Below are 22370 nucleotides of genomic sequence, written 5' to 3'. Positions count from 1 at the left end.
CAGCATAACTCGCGGTATCCGAGCAGCGCGAAATTTCGCTCCGCTCTATGCGATACGCATGCTTTCGTTACGGGTATTCGCTAATTTTGTATATGTTAATTAAACCTTGTAGTGTATTTCTGAGAACTATTTTAAATCCTTATCTTCTGCTCATTATAATTTTCCGCTTCATTAAACGACATAGAGCCTAAGCGCTTCGTCCAATAATTTATTTGAATTTTCGAAATAACATTCATAAGTTTTACAAGCTAATCAACTAAATGTTGCATAACATATTTATAACTGCAATATTATAATTTTAAAACAAGCTATAAATATATTTCACACAACAATATTTTAATAAAAAGAGAAATATATGGTATTATACGTATAACTTAAAAAGACTTAAATTATATAAAAATCTTTGGGCCGGAAAGATGAAATTGATAATAACGGGGGATAAAAATAAAAAATTTAATTAATTTAATAAATTTTTGTTTCTGTATTTGAGAAAATTTCTTCGATCCTCGATTGCGTAAGGTCTTTAAAAACGTCGTGCGCAACGTGCGTCGAGGATACACGCACGATCAGTCGATGACGTAACGCGAACGGAGGCGTATATCGACGTCGAGCCGGCGCTACTTTATAAGGAGCACCTCCTCACTAATACCATTCGTTCCTCGCTGTGGGCAAACCTGTAATCACCATTCAAAGCGAAATCGCGCGTGTGCGTGAGCCGCGTAATGGTACCGCAATTCCGCGGTAATGTAATCTACGACCACGGCCGATCGTGACAGTTTCGCTCTCGACGTCGCGAATTTGTCACTTTAGACATACGATAAACATGTTTTATCTCGTCTACGTATCCTCCTCTAAAGGAAAAAAGAATTTGCTTGCCATGTATACCATCTGTAAATAAACGCTTGCAAGGCATACTTTTGAAACACGCTTGTTTTATGGCACAAAATTGTCTATGTAAAATACATCTTATATATCCCAAAATGATAAGATCTCTTATTTTTTTATACCTCGAATAAAGATGTAATTAATTATTAATTTTTTTCTGTTTCCCAATTCGGCTTAATAGAGATATTTCTTTTACAATTGAAAGATCATTAAATAAAGACAGCATTGCCACGCCTTCACCACGAATATAGAACAGAAAAGTCCATATGTTTTCTCTTACAATAGCAAAGTCATTAGATCAATCTCGAACTAGTATCGCACGAAATAAATGTTCGTAATCTACATCTATTGACATTTAGAACAAATCTTGGACCTATCAAACGCTCAACAGATTAAATGCAATTCAATCATTTAAGCACCATTTTTAGTAAACAATTAAAAAATATAAGTGGTATTATGTCATTGTCGTAGAAAATAAATATTATATTTGTTAGAAAATGATATATTATGTACTATAAAAATACTATAAATTATGGAATGAAATATTACTATAGTCTAAAAGTTGATCTACAGTATGCTTTTTATTTTGTGCTTCTTATTTTTTACCTATTGCTTTTTTGCTCTTCGTACACTATTTTGTGCAGATAATCGTGCTTCTCGTCACACATGTTTCTTATTTCTTTCGTAATTCGTCAACTTTTATTTTGCCAAGAAGAGACAAAAAAGCAATAGAAAAAAAAACAAAAAATACCAGAAAGCAAAAAGCAAATTGTAAATTATTCTTAAAAACTAACATAAGAAATGTACATAATCCATATCTATCAATTTAGAACAACCCTTGGACCTATTAAATATTCAATAAAGGTAATATAATTTGATTATCTTACCGTCTTTTAGTGGACAATTAAAAAATAACAAGTTAAGTTATTGTAGCAAATAAACAATAAGGCTATGTACTATAAAAATACTCTATAATTTATAAAATAAAATATTACTACAATCTAAGGAACTACGTATAAGGAATGCACATATTCTCGCAGATATTTTCATATCTATGAATATATTAGGTTTCCTATATAAAAATATCTATGAATATATTAGTTCCTTATAGTCCTAGATAACTGTAAAAACTAGTAACTTCACAGATAACATATATTTACGTATGCAAAAATTTCTCGATAATGTAAGTATTATCGTTTCTTATTTACCGTCTTGTAAATTAGCAAATAAAAAATATGATAAATAAGAACTTGTAAAATAACTGAAATCCTTGAAATATTTTAAATAAATTTTAGAAAAAATAAGAAAAAGAGATTTCCGGTATAAATAATGGCAATGCAAATTACTATACATAATTGCAATAAAAATAGTACATAGAAAAAAAACCTTAGAATTTTCAAAATGTCAAAATGTTTTTATAAATCGCTTAAAACTATTCTACAATATGCTCTTCGTTTTATGTTCGTTTTATATTTTTATCTATTGTCTTTTTGCTTTTTATGCACTAATTTATCAATAATCATGCTTCTCGTCACATATATATCTTATCCTTTTGGTAGTTCGTCAATTTTTATCTTGCCAATTTCGATAAAACATTGTACGAAGAGACACAAAAAGCAATAGAACAAACAACAGAAAGCAAAAAGCACATCGTAAATTAGCCTTTATTTGTAATATGCAAAAATGCAAATGTTTTTTTTGTAGTTATTAAATAATTTGGGAATAAAAAGGTTAATTGATGATATTAAAGCAGCATTCAGTTAAAATTCACTGAATTTTTTTTCAATAAGGGTAACGGTAACTATAAACTGACCATACGAGTGGCAAATCTTGTGAAATACAAGAAAGGCTCTCGCATTAGTCACTCTCGAGCATATACAGCATGCCAATTCACATCTTGCAATTCTCATTATCAAGCAACTGTGTCACTTATTTTTTCCCAATGTTATCGCGAGTCGCATTCGGTCGTAAAATATTTGCGAATCACATTTAAAAGTATTCTTAAAAATGATGCACAGAACGATTAAGAAATAAGTCGAGTAACTTTTTCAAATTTTAATACGCGGAATAATTACCGGAGGGAATTAAAATCAAGCTGCTTTAATTTAATTAATTAGCACGTAGTTAATCGTCGTTTCATTTCAGGTCGCGATACATTGACCCACTTATATCGAGGCGACATTATTGTTAACGCAATTGCTGTTATGTAACTACGCTGTTCCTAAGATTGCCCGGTCATTTATCTGATTTGCCGAGTACTCAGTCGACGGAACATAAATTAATTAATTAATTATATGAAGAATAATTCCAAAATTATAATATGGCATTTACGTAATCAGTATCAAATATTAATAAATTTGTATTAATATTTATATTAATTTTAATTCAATTATTTGCATTGTTTGCATTGTATTGTTTTTATCGATTACAAACGTGACAAATTTTTTAGCAACATTGAGCAATATCAAAGATTTAGCATTAAAAGATCATTAACAAAACCTACTTTAATCGGTCCCTAGAATAGCTGAATAGCACATTGACAATAAAATAATATTTAGCTACGGTATATCGACGTGTCACTCTTTCAAAATGCATTGATCCTTAATTACATTTGACATATGTTTCCTCTTCTAGTTCGTACATCGTACAATATTTCTGCAGACAATGCAAAATAAACTCAATATAGCTTTCATACGATCAATAACATTTGTACAATTTCAAATATTGTACATAATAATATTTAACTCTGCAAAAAATTATACTCCGAGAAAATAAAAAAAAATTGTCAAAAGCACTATAAGTTCCCCACACACAAGACCTGATAATTGTTTTTCCGTCGATTAGGCACACTGCGAGGGATCTTCTTCAAAAACCCGGACGGAAGAGGAAACATATGTCAAACGTATTTACAAGGAACAATGCAGTTTCGGGGGAGTGACACGTTGAAGTGCCATGGCCATATGGCAAGCAGAACTGACCGCGTGTGCTGTTGTATCTGCGTCTACCGTTTCGTCGAAAAGAAAATTGTCGTTGGACATAAGTATGAAGTTTTTTGGAGCAAACGATATAATATTTTTATCATCGAAAGTAAACATCTGTCATGTTTCATGCTATTGGAGAAATAACACGTTGGCGAAAGTGAGGCAGATTCGATCAGAAGCAAGTGATAAAATTGCGCCAAGGTATTTAGTATATTTGTAATCATCCTATTTGTCGTACTGTGATAAAGAGAAACTTCCGCCGCGTCGTATGTCAATCAAATAAACGCCTCGATATACGAGACGATCAAAGTGATTTACTTAAAATTAAAGTGCAAGTTTCCCGTAATAACTTTATCGCCTCTTTTGGGTGATGATGGGAGATTTGATGTTTACCATCGCGATTCGAATACTACGTTACATCTTCAGTGAGAGATTACAAACGCATTTCGCATAATACATACCCATTACGTTAATCGTGAATTATTATACGTCGTGACACGTCCACGAGCGTAATCACATCTGCGTGATCTTCCTACCGTGAATCACTCTCGGTAGCATAACGTGACACCAACACATCGTACTGACCGACAGCGAAAGAAGCGGAATACCACCCTCCTACTATCCGGGGAACTATATTTCCCGTGGGGGTTACGAATTTAATGCGTCACGGCGAGATGATCTTCGCGTGCCGTCGTGATATAATCGTATCCTATATACGCATGTTTGTATGCGTGCTGCAGGTAACAGACTGCCTCGAGGTTGCCGGCTCTCTCGTCTGCATAATGACATGGTCCAAGCTTTGGGCACGTGCCTCACGCGATCCTCATTACCTTTTGCTTCCCCCCTCCCCCTCCCCCATCGGTCTCTCTTTCCCTCTTTCTCTTTCCCTCGTGTTCTCAAATCTCTCCGCGCTCGCCCGTTCGTCTCGATTTTCGAAGGCAAAGAGTCGAACGACCCCGCGGTCACATCGAGCAAATCACATCCTCGCATCTCATTGTAATGTTGCAGCCCGAAAGAAAACGCGAGGCTGCCGCGAGCAATAATAATTATTGAAATTATAGGGGGTTTCATGAAAATTGATTATTTCCTGGAAAATGTTGTATTTTTTTATAATGGAGAATCAAGACGAGCGATGAAAGAAATGTTATTTTAAAATTTATATGTTTAATTCTTTCGGCAGCCACTATGAAATATTGATGAATGATAATTCTCATCCATCATCAATTTGCATCTATATCGATGTAGTTTACGCGGATTAATAAGCAATTTCAAGGTGTGGTAGGTAGGTAGTTATAGTGTCGGTGGGCGTCGAGCAAAACAAGGTGAACCATAGATGGTGAATAAGAGGAGACGATGGACGGTAAAAGTTAAGGCACGTACGAGTTGCTCCATGTATTTTATATATTTGAATGTTTTTGCGATGCAAGTGGTAGATGCGACGTACCTGCGAGAAACTTGCCATTTTACAAAATGTAATTACACCGTGGAAAAAATACTGTTGAATAAATTAAATGACGACGTCACGGACTGCCACAAATATATGCTGTTAATTCAACATTTATACATGTTGAATTTTTATTTCAATTTGTAAAGAACAGCATGGCATATATTTATCTATTTAATAATATAATAGAATTAATAAATTAAATTTTAATCACATTGATGTAGATTCAACTTTTTTTCTGTGATACGACCGATATTTCGGTACACAGAAAAAAAGAATATTCTTGTTTTGAAAATCTCTTTAAATGTCAAAATGTGTTAAATATCAAAATGGAAGTATACAACCAGATAAACACATTTTGCTTATATGAAGAATCTTGCATAGTTTCATCAAGAAAAATATTTTTTCATTATTCAGTAATAATTTTTATAACAGAAAAAATGCCATACCGAACATATCTTTAAGTAATATTTTTAGTTAAAAATTCTTAATACTGTTATTATCAAAACAATAATATCATGCTCTTCGGATGATTATTATAATATTAAAATAATAATATAACAACAGAAATAATATAATAAAACAATAAAATATATAATTATATATAATAATATAATTATTATATAATAAATAATAATAAATAATATTGTAAAATAATATAGTATTTTGCTAAAATTCAAGATTATCAAATTCTTTAAGAAAGATTAAATTATATACAAGCAAAATTATTATTATTTCATATATAAGCAAAATTATAATTTCTTGTTTATATATGAAGCAATGAACGTCAAACAGAGTATATTAGTTTTAATTTGATACTAACGTTTGATATTATTTTTCGTGCGTACCTTTCCGGGAGACACTATAATCGAAAACGTAAATTAATTCAATGTCGCACGGTAAGGCGAAAGGCCGATAACGCGCCTTACAGAATATCACTCATGCTCATGTTTTTTATGCACTTTCGCCATTCGCTGCGTTTTTACGATAGCGACGATTTTGCGTGTTCCATAATTCATTCCGGGAGATTGTGACACCGACGATCGCTTTGTAAGCCGCCGCTTTAAATCTCCGCTTACGAGAATCAACAGACGAAGATGCTCGCACAATCACGGTGCGCATCGCAGACGGTGCACAGCTTCTCCGTGCCAGAAACGGCGGAGTTACTTTCGCGGAGTCCAAAGTTATAGCTGTAGCTGTAACCGAGCGTCGGATGGCGTATATAAGTTGAGTAAATTAATTGGGAGGAATGCGAGAAAAAAAGGAGACACGACGGCCGGGCGACGCGACGCTCGGTTCGATCGATATGAAACTTTCATTTCGCCCAGCCGGAAGCAACGGGGAAATTGAATCCTCATTTCCTCCTCCGTCCCGACACGCGTCGTAAGCACCGCACTTTTTATGCGGATGAACGTAACGCCATGCGCGAACAACGTACGTTGAATGAACCGGCCTGTGACGCGTACGGGGGTCTGGAACATCGAGAAAGAGGACGCACGTTGATCGCTGTTATCTCCGTGCAATTGTGGAAAATGCAAGTTTACGTAATAATAATATGTAGAAGATGTCTCACTGCACGGCAGCATTTCTTCTCTCGGGTCACCAGGAAAAATTCCCTAACGTCTAATGTTTCCCTCCTCGGTTGCGTAACGTCTAATATATTCCCTTTCAATTTCACAACATGCCATCTCGATATGCGCTGAAATGAAGCTCGCTGCACGATTCGTCATTATCCCCGCACCCGTGTTCTTATCACATGGAAGCGGCGGACGATAAGAAGACTCCGGCTTCCCGGAATATTCAGCGTTTTGCAAGATAGGGGCTCACAAAGGAGAGTTAATTTCTCTCTCCGAAGAAATGGCGATATCTTTCAGCGGCCCCGGTGCTGTTGTGACGCGTGTCAATTAGCGATTTCGAGCCGAACAGTGAGATCGTGTGTAGCATTGATAGCGATTATCGGCGTGTTTACTTTGCTCGCGAGACGTAGCGTCGTAAAATCATTTACATGCGTTCCAACGTCATTGCTGATATATGCACTCGCGGTGCCTTTGAGCGACAAGATATATATCGATCGCGAGATACCTCAGGAACGGCCATCTCGCGAATAAAGTACTTTTCAGTGTATCCAACTTCTCCGACAATTTTAATTATGTATTTACATAAAACGTATAAAAATGTAATATTCTTTTAAATTAAAACTACACGAGATTCTTTTTGTAAGCAAATTATTATGTCCGTGTACCTTTACCTTAATATTTAATGCATTCCAGAAATAACAATATTTTCAAAACAAGAATATTCTTTTTTTTTTTTTCTGTGCGTACCGAAATATTTGTCATATACATAGAAAAAAATAATGCTGACTCAACAGCATCGATGCAGTTAAAATTTAATTTATTAATTCTATTGTATTATTAATTAAATCAACGTGCTTTTCTTTACAAATTGAAATAAGAATTTAACATTATAAATCAACAGCATATATTTGTGGCGTTTCAATTATATATGCACTACATAAAAACGAATCTTTAAATATCAACAGGAATGAAATATGAACAGGAATGAACCGAACAATTTCTCTCGCGAGTTCCGTCAATTCAAACGAAACCTCTTTCGTTTGAATTCGCGATATCTCGCCCCGCGAGATGTAAATGGCGTTACACAAACCCCATGCGCACAAGTACACGAACTTTACAAGCGAGTTATCCAAGAAACAGTGTAATTTAGATACGGTTGTGTATAGGATTAAATTTATCGTGCGGCTTCGCTGTACAATAATTGAAGTAACCTTCTACCCCGAAGCGTTAATTCGATCAGTAATGAGCAACGCTCAACGGTGACGGCGCGGCCGATATCGCCATTCCTGACATTTCGCCTTGAACGCTCGCGACTCTCGCGCGGCTGTTTATCGAACGTTCGTTCGCTCCGCCGCCGTCCCCCCGCCTGCCGTGACGTGAAATAATTTCTATATTTAGTACCCGGCTCGGTTTCCGCGTAGACGACCGGCAAATTCGGGAAAATGGACGAGCAGTCACCGGTAGAAGACGACGACGCTAGAAGCGCGTGACTTCGATCCCGCGGTGATTTGTTCCTCTTACCGTGCTGCGCGCGCGGTCGTGACTGAATTCGCCTCTTAAAGACACGATCGTCGATGCGATCGCGCGCAATGAATCACACAATACGTGTTCTGCTATACCGCTGACATTTATACACCTTACTTCTCGGCGGGCTTCCCTCGTGCGGCCCGGCCGAGCGAGAGGCGATTGCGCGGGCATATTAAATTTAAGCGCCGATAAATCAGCGAGCGATTTTCGAGGAGAGTCCTCCATTTCCGTGGGAATAAGGATGCGTAATAAAAAAAAAAATTATTGCTGATTGCGATAAGGAGGATTAAGGCGACTTCTTTACGCGGATCCGCACGCACGTCCGAGCTGCAATTTCCCGGGAGATTTACATTATAACACGGCGCGGCGCGCCGATTGTAATCGCATTACATTTTTTTCTTCCGTGAATGGTAAACGAGACCGCGGGATTCCACGCGAGCGTATGTATGTACGACCGGGTAGATATATGGGGGAGATTATCCGCGCCGGCGGTAATGGCACATTGTGCGTGCTTTAGTGCGCTCGTAGATTATTAGGTGATGGCGTCAGACGCCATTCGGATGCGCTCCTCGCTGCTCCCAATCGTATATGCATGGGACAGCGACGGGAGGTCGGGATCTCGATATTCGGTCTTTCCATCCGAAACAATTAAGGTTTCTCTCCGAGTTCGCGCGCTTACCCCCCAGATAGGAAATTTTTTGCGATCATAATAATTTTTAAAATCTTGGACTAATAATTTATTCAATTTATTTATCAACTATTTATATATTTAATTATATTATAATAGTGCATGCTACTTCTTTTGTAGAATTCTCATTTGGAAATGCTTGAATAATATTGTCGCCAGTGATTATTGTCGGTAATAGAATGATGTCTTGTCTTGTCAGCATAACTGACTAAAATCCTTTTCAAAAAATCATAACGTTTCTAACTCTATTTCTGAGTCCTTCTCAAGTGACAAAGATGTATCCCGCTCTTTGTCACTCGAGAATTTTTTTCGAGCGAAGAATTTTAGCCAGTTGTGTTGACGAGACGGAACATCATTTTAGTGCTTGAACAATAATTGTACAATTTCGTGCTGTAACGTTTTTCTTGTGTTTTGTAACAATTTGTAACGATAACTGCAAAATTATTTTCTGAAATATATTCAACAACAATTGTGCTAAGATGATTCCCCGTTATATTATTTACAATTACGCAAGCATTTATTTTTAACTTCAATTTTTTTTCAAGACCACTACATGTTATACGTAAATTAAATTTAGAATTAATGATTTTTCAAATTAGATTTACAATTACAACACAATAGATTTTAAAACCAAAATAATGCTACATTTTTTTGCATGTCTCCCTATCTGAGTCCTCCGTTCGTATATCCTTCTCGACGATCGAAGAAAGAAACGGATATTAAGATGCATCCGTTGCCGAAGCAAGGCACGTTTCTTCGAGCCGACCGCTCGGTCAGGTCATCGAGGAAGTCCGTGGAAAGGACGACGTCACCCAGCGGATCGTAACAGATCGAACGCGCAGATTACAAAGATATTAATCGGAGCGGTGCGGGTGTGACGAGCCACCACCTACGCGACGCGCAGTCGTATCGGTGACCCAACATCACGTCCTGCATCACCAAGTATCTCACGGACGAATGGACTTCGTACTTCGTCAGATCGTCGCACCCAGATTTTAATGTGACGGGATGTTTTCTAAATCAAAATGGAACAAACGCATGTTAAAGAGGATAAGTGCGTGGAATTTAAAAGTGCGAATCAAGCATTCGACCAAATCGAGAGAAACCAATTGAAACTTTTATCCCGAATAAGTATCCCAATTTTTAAGCAAAATTAGTTTCAATTTAAGTTAGAAGTGTGCGAATCCTTGACAGTTTGATTCGAATTCGCGCATCTCTTATAGAATTCTTGGCAATTTAAATTAAAGTAAATTTTTGTAATGTTTAAATTGAAAGATATTTGTTAAATTGGAACGGTTGGCGGGACAGCGGAACGGTCATCTCGAAAAAGCGAGACGCCTGGCCACATTTAACCTACATAGATCCACGGTGCATCTGGTGACACTAATTCGTAAAAAGCACAAGGAAAAGAGAAGAGTCCTCAGTTACGAGCGACACAAGGCTCAAATCTGTCGCGATCCAATTACGGACCTCACTCGCGCTCCGTTTCTGCAAAGACGCTCGTAATTTTAGATCCCGACGGTTAAAAACTCGCGATATCGAATAACCGCGCGAGCGGGCGAACGCATGCGACAAGAATCGATCGCGTTGAATGATCGAGTGAGGTAGGCGCGCAAATGCCGCTGGCCTCCCGTGTTCTATTCCGGGGTTTGATGGCGATCGGACGCTTTAATCACCGTGAACGGCGGAATTAACGAGCGCGCTTCGCGCGCTCGTAAAGCTCGCACCGCGAGCTGGCCTAAATATAAGCGGCCAGGAGAGAAACCTCCCATAAGGCCTCGTTCGCGTGTAATCCGGACTTCCTGCGCGGCTTTCCCCCTCCTTATTGTCGCCAACGTGATGGCGTTTCGTCATTTGTCAAGTAGCATTTTAGTGTAAAATAATTCTTTTCTTATCCCTGTCATATTCATGTCTAGCAAAGTTATATTAATTTTAACCTCTCTCTGATTTGCTTTTTATCTTTCTCTAGTTCTGAGAATTGGAAAAAGATAAGGGGTAAGTTATAGAAACCGAGATTAAAATTAATATTGAGAGAAATAAATCAGAAACAATCCTTTTAAGCATATTGCATGAGAATGAGGTATTGCAACTCAAACACCCATAAAATACATTACTTTTTTTTATTAATAAGAGCTTACTCTATCATTTGTCTTTAATACAGACTTTTAGAATAAGGTCATACAATGTTTTCATGGCCGTTAATGTAATGTTGTTCTATTCTGATGGAACATCTTTCAATTAATTATGTAAGTAATTGGAGGAAAAAATTCTCACACTATATTCTAAAATTGTTTGCAATTCTTTAAAACGTAATTTTCTGACTTTAAATATCATCGAGTCATTGAATAGAATACACAGAAAAAAATAGTCTCACGAATACACAGAAAAAGAATATACAGAAGAAAATTAATTTCAAAGCAATCTACAATCATTTATCTCACATAGAAGCAAGAATATAAAATCTTCTTTAAAGAATTTGATAATCTTGAACAGATGTAACTTGCTTACATTAAAAAATTTTGTATAATTTCGTCAAGAGAATATATTCTCATTGTTCAACAATAATTTTCATTGAAGGAAAAAATATTAAATTAAACAGTATCATTAAGTCAAAAATGAAAATTTGTATAGAATCAATATAATATTATTATTATTATCTAAACAATCACATATATTGTGCTCTTTATAGATGACTATTATGATATTAAAATAGAAATATTTTACTAAAATGTATGATTATTAAGCTCTTTAACAACATTTGATATTCTTGTTTATACACAGAAAAAAATGTAATATAGCCAATAACATATGTGATTGTGGGCTGCCAACTACATAAAATACAATAATATTTGCTATTAATGCAAGTACAATGTTGATACTGCAATAGCATATATTATTGTATTGAGTATATCTGTAATTGGCAGCCCGCAATAACATATCTAATTAAATATATTACTTTTTTTTCAGTGTACATAAGATAGTGATTGTTAAATCGATACTAATTTTTTCTGTAGTTCTAAAAAAACAGCAGGGTAAACAACATATATTCTTCTAGAATGTTTTTCAAACATTTTCAAAAATTTTTTTAAAGATTCTACTAGAAAAATGTGATATGACAATGACGACTATTTAATTATACACAAAGCACTGCGTGATCTTATCCCAGACAAAAATATAATCTACACTAAAGACAAATAATGGATCAACCTTTTATTAATGAAATAAGTACTACATTTCCTATAGGCGTCGCCTATTTATTCTGTCCATTCTCTATATCCATGTGATCACGTTGAAATCTTAATAGCGTTAGATTTCCCTTTGGAAATTACTTTTTCCATCACCGATGAGTATCGCATTGTGGGAACGTAAGCGTGCCCATTTCACGGTTGATCGCTAATCGCTCGCGAATAGCGCGGGCCGACCTTCCCCCCATCCCCTCCGGGACGCAACGCGTTCCATTGTGTCGCTATTGGCATCAACGTTGATTTCCCCACGTGTATCTGGACGACGCGGTAATGCGGGCGGCGGGCGCTATTAGCCGCGTTTCCCCATTTCGCCGATATTATTTATAATCGTCGACGGCCCCGGCCCCGTTGACGAACGACGACGTGCGGGAGTCGGGGGAGGGGGGAGGACAGAAACGTTTATTCGTGGCCCATCGCGAGCGTGAGTCACGAAATTCGAGAACGAACGAGCACGCTCGTCCGTTCGCGCGGGGGTCCTTCTCCGTCGTTCTCCGGGGGTTGCGGCCGCGAGCGTTCCCCGGAGCGTGCATGCTTATCGGGATGACGGACGGTGGATTATCGCTCGTTATTAAGACCCACAAGATGAAACACGAGATGAGAGCCCTTATCCCGCCGGACGATATCTCGAGGGGGTGGACTCTCTTCCAGCGCGTTCCGACTTGCAACGCGTTGCACGACTGACGACATTTGTTTCGTAACGAGAAACGTAAGAGCGTTCGAAATCGTCGTTAAGAATCTCTCTCTCTCGTTAGGGACGCGAAAGTTTTTAACCGCGAGGACTTTTAACATTTGCGGTTTACAGATAAATAAAAACATTTGTCTGCCGTAAAATGAGTACATTTCTGAAAAAAAAGGTAGGATGCTGTCGCAAAGTGATATTTCATCCCAGCCCAAACGTAAAATTCAAGACGAGTCACGGATAATTTAAAACGTCCAATATTTCCTATTTCGCGACAGTCGAGTGAGTCAATCGTATGCATGTGTAATCAAGCGATGACTCAAACACTTGGCTATAACGAGTTAAAAATTCGCCCGTTTAGGAAAGGTGTTTAATTTTAACTCGCAATCTGTGTGCAGAATTTATTTATCTAAAAATTTTATGTCAAAAATGTACAAAGAGTAAAACAAATTAGTATCAATTCAACAATTATTGCCTATACAAGCAGGAACATAACATTTTTTAACAGGACAATCTTAAATTCAGGCAAATATTATATTTTTATTTCAATATTGTGTAACAGTCATTTAAAGAGCACTAAATATACATATGCGCTATATATGTCGAATATTTTTTCTTCTCAATTCAATAAAAATTATTTAAATAGTTATTAAAACTATTCTTTTTCTGTGTAATTTCGATAAGTGAAGCTAATTTTACTTTTCCATTGTCCGCATTATAATTTTTCCGCGTAATTTTGCGTTTCGTGCAATTTAATACATTCTAGTGGAATCTAAGAGACACATGATTATTTAGCGATATGATTATTGACATAGTGTACACACAACAGATACGGCAATGTAGTGCTTCTTCTTCCAGGACAACACTCCGTGTGTCATCGGATTACGCGACACATCTTTATTAAAGGGTGACGAACAATCAAGATTCGTCCCATGACGCATTAACAATCAATATTCAGACAGGAAACTTTTGCAACAATTATTGCGAAAAGCAGAAACTTTGCAGAAGCAGAAAGCATATCATTGGCGAAGAAATTGTAATTATAATTACAATTATAATTCGTAAATTTTGGAGAAATAATTAATTTAATTGAATTGTTTATCAAATATTTACAAGTGATATTGAAATGATGTATTATTATTTCATGCATGCTACTTAAAAAATTTCTTTGTATATACTGAAAATTTTTTTATTTAAGAATGTCTGAATTGTACAATTTTATGCTACAACATTTTCCTTTTTACAACAATTTGTATAATTGCAAAATTATTTTTTAAAATATGTGCAGCAATAATTGCGTTAAGATAAAAATAGTACAATTATGCAAGCATTTATTGCATTTGTAACATCAATTTTTTTTTTAAGTTGCTCTGGAACTGATCATATTCTACACAAATATATCGTACACAAAAAAATTGTACGTGGAAAAACTGTGCACAAGAATTATCTTTGAATTAAACATTACATACGAATATATTGCGTGTAGAAAAACTCTCCACTACACAGTTTTTCTACGCACAATATATTCGTGTGTAATTTTTAATTCAAGGATAATTCTTGTGCACAGTTTTTTCACGTAGAATTTTTTGTGTACAACATATTTGTGTAGAATATTTTGACCGTGTACAATTATTTTGTGTAGAATATGATCAATGCCGTTGCTCTACACAAATGTTACACAAATTAAAATTAGATCTTCCAATTATGCCACAATGTATTGCATACTACAAAATTAAAAATAATGCTTCTTTTCTGCGTGCTTTCCTATCTGGGTGGTTGCGCGAGCGGAACTAATCTTCACTGTCGTTTATATCTGCCACCCAAATAGCTGCCGCAAATAGCTGCATACCTAAAACGCGTTTAGCGCGACGAAGGTTCAAAACACCTTTTTGACCGAGAGCACTGATTTCGACTTATTACTATTTCACCTTGTTTCTCACAGACATAGGACACGGCGAAGGAAAAAAAAAAGAGAGAGAGAGAGATACAAGAAAAAGGAAACTCACCATCCGCGGGCGTATTTGTCGCGATACGTCGACACGGCGAAGCCGAACATGGAGCTATCCTCCATGCGGTACACCGCGTAGTGCTTGGTCTCGACGTTGAAGCCGTCGGCGACGTGCCGGGTGACCGGCGTGCAGACGATCGCGAGCCCCCAGAGGAGGCTCCGGAGAAGAAGCCCGGTCGACCACATCCTGTCCGCTGATCTGCGCGCGTCACTGGCCACACTACGAGCACTCCGTCACCGCGTCGTCGTCGAGTGGTCACTTTCATACATGAGAGCCAATCGCGCGCGAAAAGACGTAACAACACACACGTGGAAAACGAGACGAGGGAGTGACGGTGACGGCGACGATGACGACCGACGAAAGGCAGCGTTCCGGCAACACTGACGGAAAACGTCGTGTGAATTCGTCGTACTTAACGCGCACGCGAGTTACGCGAGTTAGCCGGTAGCAGCTGCACCACCAGCCGACGACATGTGTCCTCCACGAGGTCCCCCGAGAGACCAGAGCGAACGGGACGGGCGAACGAGCGAGGGAGGTAGATACGGGCCGGAAGGGAGGGCCGGGAGAAAGAGAGCCGGAGAAGTCTGCTTGACGGACGCCCGCGGACAGACTGAATGGTGCACGACTCTTTCGGGTAGTCTTCACTCACTCGCGCGGCTCTCGACGACCGGAGAGGGACTCCCACCCACGGTGCGGTACTGCGGTGTGCCGGCTGGGGCCGAAGCGCCGCGCGCTTACTTCGCCGACGTGCGTCGCGACGTCGCCGTCGTCGGCCGCGCGATAGACGTCGGCGCCGCGCCGCTACCAATCGTGAACCGATTCCTCTTTACGGCGCGCCTAGTATCACGCGCGCATCGCGCGCCGAGAGCGGAATTGAGGAAAAAAGGAAAGAAGTGAAGGACCGCGCGCTCTTTTACGCCTAAGAGGATCTGTAACTCGCGCGATCGTAATTCAAGATAGAATTCTGTTATTGTAGGCCGTGCATTTCGATACTTAGAGGCCATCTTAAGCGGACTGCGATTTACGGCCAAATTCAGAGTATTCGTTTGTATAGTTTCGTGTACCGCGTAATACGAAAAACAGACTCAAAATCGCACATTACATATATTATGTAAATATATGTTGAATTATAACTAGTTAAAAGATTATTAACTTTTAACTTTAGCTAGTAATTTTCAAAATATAAAAACTAACTTATTAATTTTTTTTCTAAGTTAAAAATTTACCTATGTAAGGAAAAGTGTAAATGAAAAAATTTTATTTCCCAATAAAAAACAATGTTTCTTTGTTATTTCATATAAACTTACTTTGCAAATAAAATTATTTATTTAAAGATCTGCATGTTATAATTGTTTTATTGTTTAGAATGGCGTAATAAGCACAAATTAACATAATATTAATGTAATAATTTCTCACTCGACAATACAAATGTAATATTAACATGTGTTATGTTATTGCATGTTACTTGGTGTTTACTGAGAATCTAATTTAAAAAAATACATTTTAATTTAATGTATAACGCTTTTAATTTAATAAATAACGCTTTCCAAAAAAAATTGTAATCCTTTAATTGCATACAGGTGCGAATTTACACTAGTACTTTTTTTATAACTATAGAATTACTTTAAAAACTAATTTTATAATGTTGCCACTTGTCCGTAAAGAAAATCAAGGGTTAAACACATATATTTCATATCTAAAAGTTCTCTGTATCCGTCAATCCTTCGAACAGATCACTGTTGATTTTGAAATCGGTACGAATTTGTGCCTATGTACAATTGATGTGATTTTGGGGACCTAAACGTGGTATGAAAAGTGTTGATCTTTTTTTTACAAAATTCTTTAAAGTCATATGTGCTTGAAGTGTACCAAAATTAAAAATTTTGTGTTTAATTGGAAAAATTATAAAAGATTAATTAAAAAATCTAAGCAAAAAGTTCTTTTTAAATTAAAACAATTTGTAGAATAGCAGTAAAATATAATTTGCAAAATGTCAACCCACTGTAAATTGACAATATTATTATTACTTCTTGTATTTTTTATATCAGTTTTATTTTTTGTTATAGCTTTTTAATCTTTTTTCTTCTTTTATATTTTTAATATTACACACTTTAATTATAACAAATTCGCAACTGTGTGCAATTAAAAGATGGTCAAAGATGTGGGCAATTGAAAGATTAATTAATTCAATTTAATGTTAACGCATGCAACTTTTAACTGAATTAAAACTGTTTTTTATTCGTGCATTTTTTAACATAACTACATTAATTTTGTAATTAACTTACCATTAAGTTAAATTTCATTTAGTTTAAAAAATATCAACTTACTCAATTTTGGTAAATGTATATATACATGTGTGTGTGTGTGTGTGTGTGTGTGTGTGTGTGTGTGTGTGTGTGTGTGTGTGTGTGTGTGTGTGTGTGTGTGTGTGTGTGTGTGTGTGTTTGTGTAAATAGAAATATCTAAAACAAAGTTAAACAGATTTTTTTCTTTGATAAATAAAAATAAAACAGTTATAAAAGTTTTATCAATTTCTTTCCATTTCTCTCTCTCTCTCTCTCTCTCACTCTCACTTTTTCTTTCTTTCTATTTTTTTCCTATCGCAATGTATGTGTGTGCATGTATGCATATAAAACATAAAAATATGTAAAACATTTATACACAAACATTTTTAAAATATTTCAACTTTTCTTATAAATATTAGTAAATATGTGGTATAACGCTCTTCAATTTTTTCAATTTTGTAAATTTGTAATATTTTCATGCATACAGTTTTTTTACATAAGAAAATCGTCGCTAATAAAGGAAAGTTCTCTTTTTAAAATTTAATTTTAACATTTTCTGATAATTTATGATTATGAAGATACTGCGCAAACTCTTTTTAATATTAAATTGTCTTTCATAAATTAAATAATCTAGCTGTTTTTATTTCCTGCTCATACTTTTCAATATAGCAATTTAGAAATTAAATATAAAATAATTTAAGTTATTTAGTCAAACATTTTAATATTAACAATCCTTGGCTTGTTGTTCAAAACGTTAAATCGTGTGGCTTAAATTTATATATGTATATTTTTATATTACAATCAATCTATTAATTCTCTGCTATAAAATTAAAATCGTCTCAGAAAATAATTTTTATTTTCAATTGAAGCAAAGAATTATATTTACCGATATGAATGAATAAAGTATAAAGTATTTAAATCATAATTAACTCAATTCTTTGTTTATAATTTTTTTACCATCACAAATTCATCATGTTTCTAATACTTATCGACATCAAAGAACTTTAAAATTTATAAATAAAAAAATAAAATTAAGCGACAATTTTTCTTCCCAAGAAAGATACTCACGAAACTTTCGTAAATGAACGCAACGCACCAAGCGTGTAATTCCGTAACTAAAATGCACATGTGTTTATCTTAACCTGACCTTCTCACAGTTATTAACCTAACTTTAAAGCCGCCAGCGAGATTCAAAATTCAACATTACTCGCGAAACAATTTGATGAAAAAAGAAAATACTACATGTAATTATGCGTGTCACATTCCCATGTATCTAAATGAAACAACTTTTGTAAGAGAGATCTATTTTTACGCAGCCTACAATAGAGATGGAATATGAAGAGACCGCTGTTGAATCACTTTCGATAACACCTTGTGAAACTTTAAATAGTGAAACAGTTGAAAACGATCCAGAAAGCGAAAGTAGTGAGACTAATCAAGTACTGTTGAATTTATTCACACCACCCGAAAACTCTTGCGATCCGAAAAATACAGAAACTCATTTGGACTCTAATGTAACGTCCAACAAAGCTGACTTTCCCATCCTTTCACAGTCATATGTAAGTTTAAGAGATTATAAGCTTATTTTTTTTGTCGCTATACTAAACTATACTAAAACTTCCCAATTCACTTTCGTCAAACTTCAAATATTCAAATATACTTCTTATTCTATTTTAAATAATACACATATTTTAAGTGATACATATAAATGTATATCAGTTTAGCTACAAAGGCATATATATATGCAAGTTTATCTTGTAATAAATTAATAAGTTGATAAAACTTTATTTGTATGATAAATTTGTTATATTACTTGAGCAAATTGTAAAATAATTAATTTTCAAATTATAGGTAACATGCAATACATTAACAGAGCAAATGGGAGATAATAAAACTGCAAATGTCACAGAGCCAAGAAATGTGAATTCGGAAGATGCTAATTCAACAGATTCTATCTGTGTTTTTAAGTATAATTGGTCTATGTCACCGAAATTACTGCGTGCAGCTACTGAGGAATATCAGTCTACAAACTTGTGTGAGAATTTTACAAAAGGTTGCCAGTGGTCTCCAGATGGAACATGCCTGCTTGTACCATCAGAAGATTTCAGAATACGCATCTACGAGCTTCCTGCAGAATTGTGGAGCTTCAGCCAGATTCCATCTGATTTCATGCAGACCAATTTTACAGCTGCTTTGACTGTCAAAGAAGGTGGCCTTGTATATGACACTTGCTGGTATCCCTTTATGAATTCATGGGAACCTGTGACGTGCTGTTTTCTCAGTACCAGTAGAGAAAGTCCTGTTCATTTGTGGGATGCATTTACAGGAGAATTACGTGCGACGTACCGAGCTTACAACCAGTGAGTAAGAACATTACTTTCTTATTTACTCGAATTGTCGTAACTGTAAGCTCTAATTTTACAACCTAATTTAACCAGAGTTTAACTAACCATGTCCAATAAATGAATGTTTATTATAAAATAAATTCTCTTATTGGACAATGTTAATTAAACTCTTGTTAAACTAAGTAGACCTAGGACTAAAAAAAACATCTCTTTCCAGAGTTGATGAAGTAGAGGCATCTATCAGCGTTCAATTTGTGGATTCAGGAAAGGAGATATGGTGTGGTTTCAAAAATGCTGTGAGAACTTTTAATACGGATCGTCCTGGACGTCAAACAAGCGACATTCAATTTAAACAGGATTTTCCAAATATGATTGGATTAGTCTCGTGTATTCGTGAGAATCCAATCATGCCAGGACTAGTTGCCTTTGGCACATATTCTAAATGTATCGGTATGTATCTGTCAGCAATAATATTACAAGGAAATTATTACATAAGCTATCTGACTTATCTTGATTATGTCTATAGCTATATGTAATTTTTTTATTTTCTTTTTTTATATTTAAAGGCTTGTACAAAGATGGACCATTGTGTACTTTTAAGACTGGGAGTGGTGTAACACAAATTGAATTTAGCCCCTGTGGAATGAAATTATTTTCTGCTGTCCGAAAAAATACTGAATTCCTATGTTGGGACCTTCGTAATCCTGGACATGTTCTTTATTCTCTTGAAGGAAGGCAATCGGATACGAATCAGAGGATACAGTTTGCTATTACACCTGACACTAAACAAATAATTTCTGGTCAGTAAATATATTCAATAAATATATAATGCAAATATATATATATATATATAATTTTTTTTTTTTAATTAATGTTACGTATTTTATAGGTGGTATTGATGGATATGTCACTATTTGGGAATTACCAGAAACTACAAATTATGATGAAGAATATTTGAACCCAAAATATAAAATAAGGCTATCCAAAGATTCCATAAATGGAGTAAGTTTGCACACACGTTTTCCTATAATAGCAACTAGTTCCGGACAAAGGCAATGTGGTACTGAAAATAAGTGTAGAGACAATAGTGTAAAATTATGGTGGGTCTCTTAGAAATTATAACATAGTTTTAGATTACTTTTTTTATTTAAACATGAACAGTTTGCATATTGAACGGAATAAAAAGAATTGTAAGTCCTTGAGGAAATGGGTGATTGTGATATATATGTCATATCTGTAAAACCGTCGATTCATAATTGCCGAGAGTTCCGATCCTTAAGGGAACTCCACAATGCGTTGCGGTTGCTAAATAAAATGTTTAGTTGAAAGTTTGGCAGTGCTTATTTCAACCGAAAATAACGTTTTGTAAATAAAGTTGCCATTCTTAGCAACTAGACATTGACAACGCATTGTAGAACCTTTATTTACCACGTATGTTTGACTGGAATTAGAAATCATGAACAAAGAATCACACGCAAACGCGTGTGAGAGAGAAGGATATACATCTTATATCGTCCACCCTTTTTAATGTATATCTTTTCTACGTGTCCCTTTCTACGTGCGCCTTAACCCCTACTCCTGAAACGAGTAAGCCTGTTTACAGTATTTAATTGTAAAAATTAAAGCGAGATGAGCGTGGTGTAGTGAATAGCGCGTTGGTCTGTTACGCCGAAGATCCCAGGTTCGATTTCGGTCAAAGCAAAAAAAAGTGTTATATGTTTATTCTCCTCTTGATCGGAATGGCAGGCCATCAAGAGTATTTTGCCCATAAAATCTCACTATCTTAGCCATTTATCAGCGTTAAACTGTAGATCTTGTATGTCTACATATGTACATGTGCGTCATAAATCATTGTAAAAATATGTAAATGCTTATATCTCAACTTACTGAATGAAACAAATCATATATATATATATGTATATATATATATATATATATATATATATATATATATATATATATGTATGTATGTATGTATGTATGTATATATGTATATATGTATATATATATATATATATATATATATATATATATATATATGTATATACATACACATTTGTATAGATTTAAAATATATTGTATACTTTTATTTTAAAAAAAATTTAAGTTTATATAAAGTTATGTAAAAACACCAATAAAATAAAATTAATGGATATGAAATTAATATAAAAATATTTTTTTATATTAAATAGAAAAATGTGTTTTTTCGGTGTTTTCTTCAGAGATACTTTTGATCTATTAATTAGTGAGGAATAAAAAGAATTATGAACAACACCAACTTTAAAAGCAGGTTTTTTCTTAAAGGCTTCCAGCTTTTTCTTCCTCTCACGTTCCCCTTTTCATCTTATTAATTTTTTTATGCACTTATCAGATTGTAGACATATTGTAGGTATATATATTACCTGAATTTGCATGATGATTTGTATAATGTTCTCTTTCTATTCCTTGAATAAATTCTGCATGGTTCCTGTAATTAAAATATATTATTATGTACTTATACGTGTAGCTATACTGACACTTCCGTTCTATTTATACTGAATTTATACTAATTTATATAATACTTACAATTAACAAAACGGTTTAGTTTACTCTTTATCTTTTTCTAATTTTGGAACTAGAATGAAATAACAAATAAGTTAAACTAAGATTAAAGTTAATCTACGTTGGTAGAAATAGACCATAAATAATTTTTTTTGTTTTTGATA

The 22370-nt window shown here is 35.2% G+C and overlaps 2 protein-coding genes across 2 annotated transcripts in view; one reads left to right on the top strand and one right to left on the bottom strand.

The window, feature by feature from the left end:
• The window catches only part of LOC105832649 (integrin alpha-PS2), a 76453-nt gene extending 60768 nt beyond the window's left edge, over window positions 1–15685 (bottom strand). Inside the window, 1 exon segment of the mRNA XM_028191764.2 lies at window positions 15033–15685. Within this exon segment, the coding sequence (XP_028047565.2) occupies window positions 15033–15220 (188 nt within the window). The 5' untranslated portion in view covers window positions 15221–15685.
• Window positions 15686–17727: 2042 nt separating this feature from the next.
• Window positions 17728–20778, top strand: LOC105839287 (telomerase Cajal body protein 1). Its single transcript, XM_028191666.2, has 5 exons — window positions 17728–18879; window positions 19172–19680; window positions 19883–20115; window positions 20232–20465; window positions 20555–20778. Exons 1-5 carry the CDS (start codon window positions 18649–18651, stop codon window positions 20776–20778), a joined length of 1431 nt encoding a protein of 476 aa, XP_028047467.1. The 5' UTR covers window positions 17728–18648.
• Window positions 20779–22370: the final 1592 nt, after the last annotated feature.

Source organism: Monomorium pharaonis, chromosome 11 (genome assembly GCF_013373865.1).
Source record: "Monomorium pharaonis isolate MP-MQ-018 chromosome 11, ASM1337386v2, whole genome shotgun sequence".
NCBI classification, from domain to species: domain Eukaryota; kingdom Metazoa; phylum Arthropoda; class Insecta; order Hymenoptera; family Formicidae; genus Monomorium; species Monomorium pharaonis.
Note: the sequence above shows the minus strand (reverse complement) of the source record. Positions and strands in the feature narration are given on the sequence as shown.